At 34.9% G+C, this 16,864-nt stretch overlaps 1 protein-coding gene across 3 annotated transcripts in view; it reads left to right on the top strand.

Annotated features, from left to right (window-relative positions):
* The window catches only part of LOC121419841 (hormone-sensitive lipase-like), a 96,420-nt gene that overhangs the window by 40,651 nt on the left and 38,905 nt on the right, over window positions 1-16,864 (top strand). For 2 of the 3 annotated variants that reach the window (XM_041614302.1, XM_041614303.1), the window contains one exon: window positions 4,313-4,430. In XM_041614302.1, coding sequence (XP_041470236.1) covers window positions 4,313-4,430 — 118 coding nt within the window. The remainder of the gene's footprint in view (window positions 1-4,312; window positions 4,431-16,864) is intronic. The other variant, XM_041614304.1, reaches the window with a different exon arrangement.

Genomic DNA, 16,864 nt, shown 5'->3' on the forward strand with positions numbered 1-16,864 from the left:
ATTTGGTACTAAAAGATATGACAAAATTTATGACTGCTACCACCCTGTCATAACTTTTGTCATATCTTTTGCTTGTATAAAAGGATTACGCGTATTTTTGCTGCGCGCTAAAGAGAAGAGACAAAATTTATGACAATTTTTGTGACAAAAGTTATGACATCCACCAGAATACCGATTTTGTCATATCTCTGAGATAAGATAAAATATGGAGAAAAGACAATGCTCAGAATAACGCCCCAGGAGATCAGAAGAGGCAATATTGATATACACAACTCAGTGACATGCAAATGAGTTGATAATGTCCCTCACTTTTTCTTTTTATTGTTTGAATTATACAATATTTAATTCTTACAGGTTTGGCAATAAGAATCAACTTGACTGCACCACATGAAAACAATACTAATTTCCACATGTTTAGAGAGGAATGAATCATTGTTTCACTTGACAATGAGGAAAAAATTAGAATATTTCATATGATAAAATACAAAAAAATAGTGAGTGGATGATGTCATATGTCTCCTCATTTACATACCGACCATGGCTCCGTAAAACAAAGATTGGCGATCAATCGCTAAATGAATTGGCTAATCAAGATCAATGTTACACGCGCATTTGTCGCAAAATACTGACTAAGAACCAATCAGAAGCGTTCTTTCATATTTGCTATTCATCGCAAACCTTTGTGTTACGGAGTCCAGGATGTGCATATATATGTTTTATGAAATTAAGTTAATCTTTAAAATATAACTTTCTTATTTTACATCTGATTTTGATGAAATTTTCAGTGTTATGCTTGTTGAATTTTTCTCTTTTTATTCAAATAAATCTTTGTTGGGGTGGTCTTGTCCTTTAACTGTAATATACCTCTGAGTGTAGTGTGGGATGCACATTGTATCAGATTTATTTATATCAAAGTAAAACTTGGTGGTACTCCTTGAGATCAATATCCGCTAATTTTTAAAGAAACTGAAAGTATCGAATTTAATGGACAAATTTATCAGTTGCAGTTTTTTGTACATTTTTAGTTTTAATATCAATTAAACCTGTATGATGGACATTATGCAAAACATTATACAACATAAAAACACTTGCTTTCGAATAATTCAAAATCATATAAAGGCAATATTACCCATTATCCTCTGTACCTTGCGAGACTATTATGGGATAAAGAGGAATTGGATTACATGTATGTCTGGAAAAATGAAAGTATTGAATTGGACAAACGATATATCAACTGTAAATTGATCTCGCATCCAGTTTCATTTTGATCCATAATTCACAACAAAAGTGTAAAATTCCAAATCCCTAAGAATCATCTCTATGGGATTTGTATGTGGTGATGATGGGCCATTTTGACACATCAAAAGTTTATTACCTCTTTGATTTTCAAGTTTTCTTCATTATTAAAATGAAGTCAAAGGTAATTTTAACAAATTTATAATTAATTTGTGATAAAAAATGGTTAGCAGTTGGCCTTTTATAGATAAACTATGATTTCATACATTTGATCAATAAGACACGAATCTTGATTTCCATGAAATTCAACCTTCATCCGCTATTAGGTGTAATAGGATTAGTCTTTGATAATCATGATCAACATTTATTCATTAATCTTTATATTCATATGTATGTTCATCCATTCATTCATCCATTCATTCATTTTTTCATTCATTCATTCATTCATACATACATCCATTTATTTTTTAATTTTTTCATTCATCCATCCATTCAGTCAATCATTCATTCATTCATTCATTCATTCATTCATTCATATTTTCATTCATTCATCCATTCAATCATTCATTCATTCATTTATCCATTCATTCATTCATCCATACATTTTTTCATTCATTCATCCATCCTTTCAATCAATCATTCATTTTTTCATTCATTCATTCATTTATCCATTCAATCATTCATTTATATTTTCATTCATTCACTCATTCAATCAATCAATCAATCCTTCAATCTGTTATCCATCCATCCATCCATCCATGCTTGTCATTAATATGTGATTACCCTTTGCGATCTATATTGCAATTACTTGACAAATTAAACAATATCACTCTGATTTTGCACTGTGAAAAGATATTCCTGTAATATAGAAAATATGTATTTTTTTTAATTCTACTCTACTATTGTAAGATATAGCATGATGTATCTGCAATTAATGTTACACTATATTTCAAATTTTCTTATATATTATTGTGAACTTGCAAACCACATTCAAAATGAATACTAAAGAATTGTGAAAGCATGCTCTTACATGCGTGTCCTATAGTAATATGCCTGAATTCCATATTAAAATTTGGTGTACTAACACAGAATAAATAAAATTTGTTGTAATGTTCAATATTTGTTGGAGTTTCTGACAACTAATACAATAACCCACATCATGCTGTATAATATGCCTATTGTTCCATTAAATACTGAACTTGCACAGCTTAAAAAGGACAGTTTACCATGGCTAGAGTCTTTCGTGTAATAACAGACCCTTATTGGTGGGGTTGTCTCCAGGGGCTTATAGTTCCAGTTGCAGTGCGCGACACTGGCACCGGTACGACGATCCCAGACCAGTAAAACTTGCTGTCAGGCCAGTAACTTTATAGAAATAGCCAGATTCACTTGTCCGACATGACCAGAGAAAATATATCACACTGATATTTTCTCCTCTTTTGTAAATTATGAAAATGACTCTGGTATCTTAAAAATGGCTCTCATGAATTATGTGTATGCGTAGTATTTTTTTTTTTGGGGGGGAGGGGCAATAGCATAAAGATTATTGCGATTAAAACTAGATTAAATACACTTGATTCTCACAATTTTTCTTTTGAAATCGTACAGCAAATAGTTCAATTAAGCACTAATCGTAAGATATAGTGTGACAGACCTCTGGGTGCCCTTAATTTGGGCTGCTTTAATGCTTCACTTATTACTCATGGATATTTTATGTGCCCCCCCCCCCCCCCCCATTTTGCCATGTCCCAAAGTATTGGAATTTTAGGCCTGTTGGTTATTGTACAACTGCATGTGAAGAGATTGCATACATGTATTTATAATTATTTGTTATCATGAGCAAGCTTGATGAAACATGTATTTGTACATTTGTTCTTTTTGTTGTTTTACTGTAGGCAACAGGGTCCCGTCTTACGATTGATCCGATCATCCTCAATTCTATAGAAATTCATCATTGCCATAATATTTTCTACAAAAAATTTGTTTACAAAGAGAAGCACACTGAATTTTCAAGAAAGCAATGAATGTATGTATCATAGTTGGAAAGTATTTTGAACAAACTGCATAATAGATGTTGACGTTGCTAGCTTTCCACAGTTGTGGTTGATACATGTACGATCAATCACAACTCATTCATTTGTAAGAACGGGCCCAGGGGGCCGTTTAATAAAGCTGTTTGTAATATAAGAGCGACTTTAAGAAAAACTGGTGATCCTTTCTTGTAGTAAATGGTATACGCCAAAATGTTCATTGGTGATGGGTAAGCACGTAAGAAAGGATCACCAATTGCTCTTAAAGCCGCTCTTAGCTTACGAACAGCTTTATGAAATGGCCCCCGGATATTACAACAGTTCCCATTGACATCAATCCTAGATTTAAACATGCCAGACACGGTCAATTTCACTGACCACTATCCCACTTCTTCTCGCAATAGCATAATTTGTACAGCAGCATTTAAATCTATAGTATATAACACTTTACACCGGAACACGCTGGCAAGTTGCACATATTGAGATGTATATGTATTTTCTAACACCAATCACTAACACCCAAAACTACACAAGCTCCCTTCACTGTGTCCAATTGCACCACTTTCTGGTGCTTATTTCTTTCTGGTTTATATAGCGGCAGGTACATGTACCTATTAACACCAATCACTATTTTCACTAACACCCAAACACTACACAAGCCCCCTTCACTGTGTCAAATTGCACCACTTTCTGGCGCTTATTTCTTTCCGGTTTATAACGGCAGGTACCTAACGTCAATCACTAACACTAACACCCAACACTACACAGGCCCCCTTCACTGTGTCAAATTACACCTTTTTCTGGTGCTTATTTCTTTTTGGTTTATATTGGCAGGTACCGATTAAACACCAATCACTAACACTAACACCTAACACTACACAAGCCCCATTCACTGTGTCAAATTGCACCACCTTTTGGTGCATTTCTGGTTTATAATAGCAGGTACCTAACACCAATCATTAACACTAACACCCAACACTACACAAGCCCCCTTCACTGTGTCAAATTGCACCACTTTCTGGTGCTTATTTCTTTCTGGTTTTTAGCGGCAGGTACCTGACGAATCCCGAAGCCCGGGGGAAGCAGATCCTTGACATCACTAACAAATCGGACATCAGATTCTGCAAAGCCTTCTGGTCCATCACGGAAGGTGACGTCATTGCGGTGAGTAGAATTCATATTCCCCAGGGTTACCAGTTAAGAATGATGTTACATTTCCCCCCTTGTTTTAAACCCAGTTACTTCACATCAGCTATAGATAGCACTGAAGCTAGCCCTGGGGCCAGCAGAAAGAGTTGCAATCAAACGCAACTCAAAAATTTTTGCGCAACTTCATTTTCAGCCAATGAAGCACCCGCATTTGGGACCTGCACTTGATATTTTGACTTGCGTTTTAAAGGTAAAGTCCACATGAGAAAAATGTTGATTTGAATCAATAGAGAAAAATCCGACAAGCACAATGCTGAAAATTTCATCAAAATCGGATCTAAAATAAGAAAGTTATGACATTTCAAAGTTTTGCTTATTTTCAACAAAATAGTTATATGAACGAGCCAGTTACATCCAAATGAGAGAGTCGATGATGTCACTCACTCACTATTTCTTTTGTTTTTTATTGTTTGAATTATACAATATTTCAATTTTTACGAATTTGACGATTAGGACCTCCTTGCCTGAAGCACAAAATGTTAAAATAATTTAATTCCACATGTTCAGGGAAGAATGAAACTTCATTTCACATGACAATGATGAGAAAATAAAAATATTTCATATAATAAAATACAAAAGATATAGTGAGTGAAATATGTCATCAGTTCCCTCATTTGGATGTAACTGGCTCGTTCATATAAATATTTTGTTCAAAATAAGCGAAATTTTAAAATGCCATAAAATTACATTTATTCCTTACTTTTAGTCCCCCTATTGTTTTTATATATATTTTGCTTTTATTATCATATTGTATTTTTTTTTGCCTTTTATTGTATGTTCTTATGATTTTAATTAATATGTCTTATGATTTTGTGTTTTTGTAATTATCATGTTTGAATGTTTGAATGTTTATTGTATATTTTTATTGTTGTGTGTATGGACCCCTACGAAAAACAGCATGTGCTGATAGGGTGTTCCATCCCACAAGTGGTAAATAAATAAAGAGACAACTATTCCTCTTTAAGATGAAACGGCGTTCTAATCTTTGAGATGATGTTTTCATCGTTTGAAGTCACCCAGCAAGGGAAGTGTTTGGATAGAAAATATTGTTTTTTTCCTCTGCAGTGCACCATGTCTATTTGAAATGCACAGAGCTTTTCAAACCAGGTCACCCAATGTATGGAAGGGGTAAGAAGGTATCTTGAGGTCACGTTCACGTTATCTATTAATCCTCAGAATCAAAATAAAGCTGGGTTTCAGGTGCATGCATGTATTTTGCATTGTAATGTGATAGGTAGTCACGTTCACATTATTAATTAATCCTCGGAAATGGAACAAAACGGCGATTCAGGTGCATATATTGCATTGTAATTTGAGAGGTGGTCAGGAGAAAGCGAGGCTTCACCATCATCTGAAATGCGCAATTCAAATTACCAGTATCTTCAATGGAAAATTAACGACCAGTTTGTCATTCGGGTCTGATTGCTTATCTCAAATTATAAACAATAAGAAGCATTATGAATACATTCAGATTTTAGAGAATTTGTGTTCAAAACTGCTTGACAAAAACAGAATGCAAAATCAAATGTAGATTTTTTCTGTTCATTTTTACCACGAAGTCATGTCGGAGAATAATTTTCATTGGTGCTGCATTTCAATTTGAGATGTGTCTTCATATGACTGCTGCTCAAGATGAGCTCTGTTTTGCAGGTTTTGGCGGAAGATCGTCCGTATTAACAAGGATTCTGGAAAGTTTGTTCAATTTGTCATTTAGGTCTGATTGCTTATCTTAAATTATAAACAATGAGAAGCATTTCAGGCATTCAGATATTTACAGAATCTCTGTTTTCAAAACTGCATTACAAAAACTGAATTCAAGCCAAATCTAGATAACGTTTTTTTAATGAAGACATTTCACTGGTGCCGCATTGCAATTTTAGATCTATTGTCATATGACTGCTAGACAAGATGTGTTCTGTTCTGCAGATATTACGTAGGACCATAAACAAGTAACTTTCCCAAAATGATAAGAACTGCAAAAGTTGAGAACAAGAGTAATTCCCTGCATATCGATCCACAGTTCCATGTTTGATACTGTAACCCATTGAAGGTTTAGCCCGCAAAGGCTAAAATCCTCCCTAAAATTTGACATTTTGATCCTTATCTCGCTATCAAGGTTCGCACTCGTGCTTCTTCACCAATAATCGAGAGAAGGAAAACCTAATTTGATTTCACCCCGATTGACAAAATAGCTTCATCGATGTGCTGTCATTCAAAGTCTATCACTGCCGCTGAGTCGGCTCGATGTGGTATTGCTTTGCAATGTGAAGTGGATCGAGGTAGACCTCAGGTCTATCCACAGTCAACTCCTCGAGGGATGCCCATTATGTTGTAAATAATCATTGCGGTATGCAAGACGTATGTTGAAAGGCACCCAGTGTGTCCCATATACTGGATTTCATGTACAGTTCATATTATGATGATGCAATATGACATGTATGAATTTGATTATTTTAGCTGCACAAATGTACACCCATATAGAGTCCAGCAGAGGAAGTAATGCAAGAGAATGACTGGTGATTCTGCCTTCATGACGACCCAAGTTGGCCCTGAAATTATCAAAACAGAATGCTTTAGGGCAAACATCTTTAGTCTGCCAGAAATAGTATTCGAGAACATTTTGAAAATCAATATTCTACATACTGTCCACCCAGTACACAATTTGCTTTGACAGCGTAATTGCTCATAAAGGAAGAGAGAGAAAAATAGATCCTAAAATTCAGCATTTGTCCTAATTTGTGGGAAAAACCCTCAAAATACAATGTATGAATTTGTTTATACCATGGCAAAGACAGAGAAAGACAAGTAGAGAGAGAGAGGGGGGGGGGTGTGGGGGTAAAGAGATGAGGAAAAACAGAATTCCAGTGGATTAGTCTCCGGACCTTGAAACAGGGGTCGTGGGTTTGAACCCCAGCCATGGCGTAGTTTCATTCAGCAAGGAATTCATCCACAGTGTGCTGCACTCGTCCCAGGTGAGGTAAATGGGTACCGTCGGGAAGTAATTCCCCAAAAAGCTGTGTGCACCTGAATAGCTAGCCTAGCTTAGCGGGGGTTATAATGGCAGCGCCTGCTGGGAGAACAGTTTTCGGAACTGAAGTGGCTACCCTATGTAAATATACCGTTAATATTATTACTATAGCGTCTTGATTGAAATGATGTCACTCCTTTGCCCTCTTTATGTTTTTAGAGTGAACATTGCTAATAGATGACACGGTTTGATTAGTGATTCTAGCTACAAAAGCCATACTGTATGAACCCAGTCTATCAGATTGCATAGTGTGTGGCTGACTTAAATGACAAGGTTTGATTTGTGATTCTAGCTGTACATGTAATCAACAGAAACCATACTTTATGAACACAGCCTTTCAGATTGTGTACTATAGTCTCAGGCTTGCTTTAATGACGAGGTGTGATTCTAGCTATAGAAACCGCACCGTATGAATGCAGCCTAGGGGTAATGTGGAGGGAGTGCGGCTGGCTTAAATGACATGGCTGAAGCCAGGGTAATAAGGACATTATCATGTTAAGCAGGGCCCACTGGTAGAACAGTGTTCCGAACTGGAGTGGCTATCCTGGGTAAAACTAAAATATGTAATTATTATTTTATCATTGTTATTTTTTATTATTATTTTTGTTATCATTTTTGTTATTATTACGGTTTGAATGGTGATTCTGGTTATCTGGCGACAGAAAACCACACTGTATGAACGCAGCCTAGAAGTAATGAATTTGAGGAGAGTGAAAGTGATGCTGTAAATAAAGCCGTGCACCTGTGCAGCTGGCATATAAGTAGCTTCTAAGATTGATGTAATATGAGCAAACATTTATGAGATCATCTCATGGCAAGACTGGAAGGGCAGTTTTTATTTTCTCCCCCATGTTTACAAATTTCATATGATGATAAAAAGGAATTGGTAAAAAATAATTGAAACATTTGTAAGGCGCTTTATACTGACGGGGAATAAATTTCCTGTTATTGCTTCACATTTGTTTTTCTAGACCAAGACACAAAAAGTCCTTTGTGTAACAGATTTTTTTTAAAAGAATTTACGGAATGTAGGACCTTTAAATCGAATTTGGTATTTAAAGGGGAAGTTCACCCTGACAAAAAGTTTATTGTAAAAATAGCAGAAAAAATAATAAAAAATATTGCCGAAGGTTTGAGAAAATTTCATCAAATAATTACAAAGTTATTAGAATTTCAATTATTTGATTTGTGACGTCATATGCGAGCAGCATTCCTACATAGCGAATGGTAAAAAATCAATGAAATGTCATTTTCTCAGAAAATTGAAAATAGTTTTCACTGTAACTTTTGTATATCAATAGACAAATCTTTTCACACCCGATCATGAAAAGAAAATAAAATTAAGTCATCAGGAACCATACAAAATTTGAATTTCATACATTTTATATTACATAACACATGGGGCAGCTGCTCGTTTATGACGTCACAAATCCAGAATTTTAAACTCTAATAACTTTCTTACTCTTTAACGGATTTTCCTCAAACCTTCACCAATAATTTTTACTATTTTTTCTGCTATTTTTACAACAAAGTTTTCTTCAGGGTGAACTTCCCCTTTAAAGGAGAATGAAACCTTTGGACCAAGATAGCTTGTGTGAAAACAGAAAAATAAAAAAATGCGCAATCAATGGCAATGCGACAAAGATGTGTGATGTCACTCTTGAACAACTCTCCCCATTACTTTAGTATATATTTCACTTAAATTGCCTCTTTTATTACATCTATCAGTAGAACATGTATTCTTTCTATAGGAGGGCATGTAATACAGATTTTTAAAGAATACATCATGGATAAAGAGTTTGTATCACCATACAAAAAAGCAAAAAGACACATTTTCAGGGTATTTTATAGTCCATCAAAGGGAAAGTTGTTCATGTGTGACATCACACATCCTTGTCGCGTTGCCAATGGGAGGATCTCCATAGCATTAGAGATTGCAATATTCAAATGCTCATAACTTTCTCATTATTTGTCCGATTTTTCTCAAACTTTCTTTGTTCTTATTCTTTGATTTTTCTGTTTCGACACAAGCCTACTTGTTCCAAAGGTTTCATTCCCCTTTAAAGCACACACAATTATTCCCTGAATGACATTTCTAACCTCATAATTTTCTGACTATAGATGAATGGAATCACAGATTAAAAAATAAACAAAGCAAAGATGTTCACTTCCATATACGCCAACCTACAACTACTAGAGAGAGGGGGAAAATTTAAGTATTGAATGGTGCAAAGAACAAGCAAGGGCTTTAATGTCTTTTGTTTTGTTTTCTCTTTGTTGTCTGTTTGTTCTGGAGCTTGTTTCATAATAGACAAATGATGATTATGGAAATTTTGCCATACTGGCCAACCTTGAATTTGATTGGCCTCTGAGCACTGTTTCCATGGTAAAGTTAGCATACATGTAATTGTGTGTTATGAAACCTGCCCCTGAGATGGGAAGATGGCGCTAGGATGATGATGAAATTAGTGGTAATAATATTTTGTTCAATTTTATAGTGCTTTTGCTATTTTTCTATTGGAAAAACAATATAGTAGTTTTGTACATTGAATTGAGGAACAATTTTGTAGGCCTACATTGCCCCTGTGGAAGTGTGATAATGTAATGAAAATATAAAAAAATTATGTACATGTAGCGCTTAATACAAATTTATGTTTCTAAGCGCTGCATACTATTATTACCCCAGTTTTAGCACGGCTATCCTGATTAGACATCCGAGCATTCAAGGAATTCCTTCCTATGGGGTACCCATTTACTACACCTGGGTGGAGAGTGGCAAATGTAGATAAATGCCTTGCCAAATGATGCGAGTGCTGCGGTGGGATTTGAATCCTGGACCTTGTGGTTCAATGTCCGGAGATATCCACTGAGCCACGACACCTCTACGTACTTAATGTACCTAAAGATGATCCCCAAGTAGTAAATCTTGAGGAAGATTTGTGGTTCAGATTATGAATAAACCATGACAGATGGCAGACAAGATTTGGTATGAGCATTTAATCTTACAGATCGTATTGCATAGCAAGTTCATGGATGTATGGAGATTGAATTGAATAAATTCATATCAACAGGATACCTTTCAATTTTTAGCATGGTTTGGAATTAATATAGGCTGCATGGATTAGACTCATGCCTCGTGGAATCATCTTTTATATATTTTGAATTGACAATTTGATAGTGATATCGACATTTTTGTTATGGACATGATCTTCATGTTTACATGTAGATTCCTTTTTTTTCAGTCTAATTTGGGCAAAATATTTCCTTATAATACCCGTTCTTGAATAGAGACAGTTTTTCAGTGGTTTAGGCCCTATGAAATATTTTTTGATATTTTTATATCTATTATTATTCTTTGATTTTAGTCATATTTTGAATGCATTATGAGAGCATGCTATTGTATTGATAGAAACAGTATTGATAAAAAATCTCTGGATTTTAAAGTTTTTTTCCCCTATCAGTTTGGCTCTCATAAAAATTTAAATCCACAAAATGTTGATAATTTTGTCTAAGATGAATAAATTACAAGGTTACAGGACTCGGCAGCAAATTACAATATCCTCATGGCATTTGAAAAAAAAATGGGTAAAACAACCATAATATTTTTGTTCAGTGTATCACAGCATTTATATCTGTCTTATTGTATGGTATGGTATTTATGAAGTCATGCATCGCAGTAACAAAGACTGAATTGCACATGGATACAGTATTAGAAATGTACAGTCTCAAATCAGTGGAATTATTTACATAATTAAAAAGTACACATAGATAACAGACTGAATGCAATAAATAACATATTACTGCGTATTAAACCATACATATATTTACGATAAAAGAGTAATGTAAAACACACCCATAATTAACCCTTTGCACACTGATGTTGCAATTTTGCACATTTGGACAATTAAATTCAACAATCGTAATAATTAGTTTTCTCCCCTACCTTCATATTAGAGGACCTGACAAATGGCAAAAAGTTCTTATCAGTATCAATGATTAAAAAATAAATCTTGATTCAAAGAAAATAAAATGGAAACAATTGTCTTTATTATCCCCCCAAAAATTAATTCAGCGTGCAAACGGTTAAAACAAAGAAGACAAAAAGAAGAAGAAGAGGAGGGAAGGAAGAAGAATAAGAAAAAGAAGAAGAAAAGAAAAAGAAGAGAAGAAAAATAATGAGGAGAATGGAAGAAGAAGGAGAAGAAGATGGAAAATAAGAAGACGAAGAAGAACAAGAGAAAAGGAGAAGGGGAAATGAAGAGGAGAAGAAGAAAAAGAAGAAAGTTAAAGAAGAATAACAGGAAAATAAAAGATCACACAATATATTGCAAATTGAGAATGCTTATGAACCACTGATTTGTATACCTTTTGGGATGTTGAGGCTGTAGTGGGTGTGGTGGGGGCGTGGCCTTTGATTTTGAATTTGATTGGCCAGAAGAACTTCATATCTACTGAAGATGACGTGCTGATTTTTGTGTTGATGTACATCGCTGCATGGCTGATAAAACCTTGTATTTCTAAATATCAATAATTTGATGACAGCTCAGAATAAGCTAGATTTTAGAGAATTTGTTCCATGGGTAGCAACTTTCTTTGCCTCAAAAGAGTTCATCACAGGTATCACGTTTTCAGACAATGTGAGACGGTCACCATTGCTTTATTTTTCAAATACAGCCTTTTTTTAAAGCTGCCCTCAATTTTTTCAAAGTTTGACGTGTAAAACATGGATTTTTTTAGCCCAGCCACGACTTGCTCTCCTATACAAGAAATATAATGAGACTGATCAATTAATGCTTAATCTTATCTTTTTGGAGAAATAAAAAAAATCATTTTAAGTCATTAGGCTGTGAAGTCATGTGACCTTTGAAATCTAACACTCTTATTCTGTTATTTGTCTATAAAAATGGGAGGCCTTTGGATGTTATCTATGCCAACTCATTTGATTGGCCAGAAGGACTTCATATCTTCCAAAGATATGAGATATTCTTATATTTGGAACAGATGAATTTTAATCCCTTTCATGTTCTTGTTATTTAAAACAATTACATATTGTTGATTTCTGTATCAGAAAAAGATACATGTATTCTATACAGTGTAACTCCCATCCTTGTCAAAAACATTTTTTTCCTATTTTCAAAAATCCCTTTATAGATATACGAGTAAACATTTTAACACATTTTTGTCAGTAAAGCAGTCAAACTAAACACATCGTCGGTTGTCATCCGAACGGTCATATCACACATACGACGGTGCAAACCCATTTCAGAGAAAATCGACTTCAAAGTTTACGATAATTTACACATCCTTATGCCCCAGTCTTACAGCATATTCATTGCTAGAAAAATACATGGTTGGAAAGACCAAGACAATTGCTTGGCATTGGTATCCTTATTTCTACACAAAACTAAAGATTGGAAAAAATATCGCAAAAGAGCTACATGCTTGTAGCGGTACATGCGGTTTGAGAAGCTGAGATTTTCCCCATACAAAAACGCCATGTAGGGAAAAGGTGATACGTTTTGATTGACCGCGATTCCAATGCGCACGATCAGTCAAAACATTGTATCGCTTTTCAAGTGCAAAGTCCATGCATGCCCAGTGCCGATGCAATGGTTTGGCTGACCACGCGCATTGAAATTGCGGTCAGTCAAAACCTATGGCTCTGTTACAGTACACATTTACAATGGGATTTGTGCATTAAAAATTTGTTTGGCATTGCCGTGAAAATCCCCTCATATCTCAGAACCTGAAAGAAACTGCTGCATAGAAATTAAGTTATGAATAGAATAGGACTTGTACTTTCATTTTTGAAAAAATCTCAAAATAGATTTTTTTGAAAACCAAATTGACTGATACGATGGTTTGGATGAATGCCGACGACATGTGTAACAAATCTCCTAATATCAAGGATGAAAGTGGCAAATATATCACCAGTTTAGTGACTTGCATGTTCCTGTTTCGAAATGGCTTGACTATTAACCCGTTGCCAACGGGAGCCGGATATATACGGTTCCCTAAAACTTATTCATGTACGGGAGCCGTATATAGTCGGTTCCCCAAAGGCTATTACTCGCATCCATTTGCAGGCTTTAAAAATACAATTTCATACTATGTTTCTGCCTTTTCTGTGTTATAATTACAATGTCCATTAATTAAACTACACATTCCAGAAAGTCATACGTTTTTACCTTTTGTTTCTATAGTTTATAAAGCATTATAAAACGAGTTATGCTTTGAAGAGAGTCCAATATTGGCGTACAGTGGGCATTGCCGCGATGGAAGCTTGATTTCAACGATTTTCAGTTTCGCAGAACCACGTATATACCGTAATCAATAAAAGTGAGGGAAAACAATGGGAGCAGCGAAATGCAACCCAAAACGCACGCATAGCTGCGTGCGTGCGCTGATATGATCAACGATAGATCGAAAACGATCGATACTTTATAAGATTGCTTGTGAGGTTTCAAAAAGTCCGGGGTTCGATCCCGGCCGCGGCACCTATGCCCGTGAGCAAGGCATTTAATCTACAATGCTCTTTTATCCTGCTTTCAAATAAATGAAAATGCTATATGCATTACTGCTAACTAGGTGTGCACTTCTTTTTTAAAAAATGGCGCCGTTGATAAAATATAGGAAGAAGAAAAATCATGGTTTCAGTTTATAACACATCGATTTTTGTTTTCTTCTTTCAATTAGGTGCATTATTTTGCCTCTTGAAAATGGCTGTCATAATATTCAACTTCATGAACTGATCAAGCTAGATCAAACTAGAAGAGAGTACACGACTTTAAGTTGATATCGATTTCTATAATCCTAAACAAAAAGTGTATACAGCTGGCTATTGAGAATACCTCGGATCGTACGTACACTCTATTTTGTTCTAACGATACGGATGTGGTAACTGATGGAGGCATGGCCCCCTTTCCTTTGAAAATCACAAAAGGGCATCCAGCGAAGGTCAATAAAGTTGCCACTTACTAACAATGTAAAAGAGTGACTTGAAAGGGAAGGATGTACGGATGAATTCACACTTTGTCAGTTTGGTTTAACACCAAAGAGTGATAAACGCCGTGACATAGGCATAATCATGCTAATGAAGACTAATATGTGTTATTTACGACGTACAAAGTATATGAAGCATGTTTTATCCATATCAGTAATCTCATATGAATTTTCGAAAAAAAATCTAAGGTTTCCCCAATTGATTTTATTCTGATTGAGTATGTTATCGTGGTTTGGTTTGACCTGCATATAAAAAAATGTGATGCGATAGGAATCCAGAGCATGGAGTAAATATGCATTCCATGGATATATTATTCGAGAAGATAGAGGGAATGAAAAGCAGAATATATTAAAATAAAATATTTATGTTTATGTCTGCAAACAGGCCTATAATGCTTTTCACGGAACAAATGATGTAAGCCGGGTAATGAATAAGTAGAGCGCCTTGATCACAATGTTTAGTGGATATTATATGAATTATTAATCATTATCATCATGCGGCTCGTTTAATTTTTTTTTAATTGCTTGTTAGAAGGGTGCGAGAAAAACGGCATAAAGCATATTGTGATTCCATATACGTCCATTCAGTTATTTGTTTCATTTTTGGCCGTACTCCATAGAATATAACAGACGTTCAACTTTGATAAAGATAAATATGAGATAAAGCAATCAGTACATGAATTGATTAATAAAGACAATTAATTAATTAATTAGAGATAATATATATCACTTAATATGAGCTGGAATATGATATTTAGGCAGGCGAGAATGGCCTTTCTATGTATCTCTTTTGAAGCACGCTCTTCCTCTTACAGTTCTCTAATTAACTCGTAAGAGCGTGCTACATTTGTATTTTCATCGGAGCTCTTATGGATTGTTGGCTAAAAGGAAAAAGGAAGTGGAGAAATAAAACATAAGAATTATTTTAATACATCGAAATTCTGTAAAGGTGAATGTACCGGGTGAGAAATTATATACACTTACGACATTTTAGAATTATACTTTGGCAATGCAGGTTATTATTTTCAGAGTCCTTTTTCATCTTGACGAAATTGGATATTAAAACAAACTGAACGCAGGAAATAATAATTTCCGAACGGAAAGTTCCTAAAATGTTAATCAAATCATATATTGTCCGAAAATTTGACAGTGAGTGTGGCGAAACAAATGGGGGGGGTTAAATGATGGAATATAATTTCTATGCACTAGAATAAAAAAAAGGGTATAAAATATAGTAATGGTGTAACTTGGGTTGCGATTTCATTGCTGACCTCTATTTCTCCCCCCCCCCTTTGCTTGTCAGAAAAAAAGTAAAGAAAAAGTAGCGCATTTATAGTCCCCTCCACCAAGAATTCCTTGGTTCACCGCCGATCTCTGACAACTAGATTACCAGCAAAACCGAAAATGTCTTTCTGGTCACACTCATTTTTTTTCCATTTTAAATTGTCCAACATATACTTAAGTTATTTTTTTCTTGCATTTTCCAGGAATTACTAATCATTTGTTGATCATTAAATCCTTTGCACATAAATGTCAAGAAAATAACCACACACGTTCTAAACTAGTGAAATAAACTGAGAATTGAGTAAGTTCACAATAAATAAAACGGTTTGCAGGGACTTATTGTATATTCTTGGATAATGAAAGAAAGGCAGAATGTCTTGTTTTTAATACAATTTTAATTACTAGAATCATTTGATACATAATATTCATTTTTTTACACAAATACATGGCAACGTCTCCGTTGGATTTTGAATTAAGGAAATAATTTGGAGGTTTTTGTTGAACATTTCTCGACGACGTATAAAATCTAGAAATCATTTGAAATTGATTATGGGCCGAATATGCCGGGCACCTATCCTAATGTAGGTTCTATTTTTTAGTATGGGTTGGGCTTGGAGGGCCGGGTTTGGACATATTTCTGTGATGACGAGAATATACTCAGAAGGGAAAAAATAGAGAGAGGGCCGGGGGGCACGGAACAGGAGATGAAGAAGAGAGAGAGAGCATAACCCACTTGTCTGCGCAGTGTTGTAGTACATTTTTTTCGATTAAAAGCGCCTCGTATGAAATTGAACCCTCCCCCCCCCCTGCGTAAGCTACTGATTGAATAGAAGGGAAAGGGAAAGGGAAAATAGAAGAGAGAGAGAATATAAGTAGAGGTTGACTAGAGGTAAGGGGATTAGAGAGAGTAGAGGGGATGGCATTCATGACAATAACAATAATATTTTTCAATCGAATTAAACTAATTTTTTTTTTATTCTTTACATGTAAAATATTCAAATGTTTACATAATATCAATGATAACAATTATAAACATTACTATCAACACTAACAATGATAATAACAAATAATAAAA

This window comes from Lytechinus variegatus, chromosome 8 (assembly GCF_018143015.1).
Source record: "Lytechinus variegatus isolate NC3 chromosome 8, Lvar_3.0, whole genome shotgun sequence".
Classification (NCBI taxonomy): domain Eukaryota; kingdom Metazoa; phylum Echinodermata; class Echinoidea; order Temnopleuroida; family Toxopneustidae; genus Lytechinus; species Lytechinus variegatus.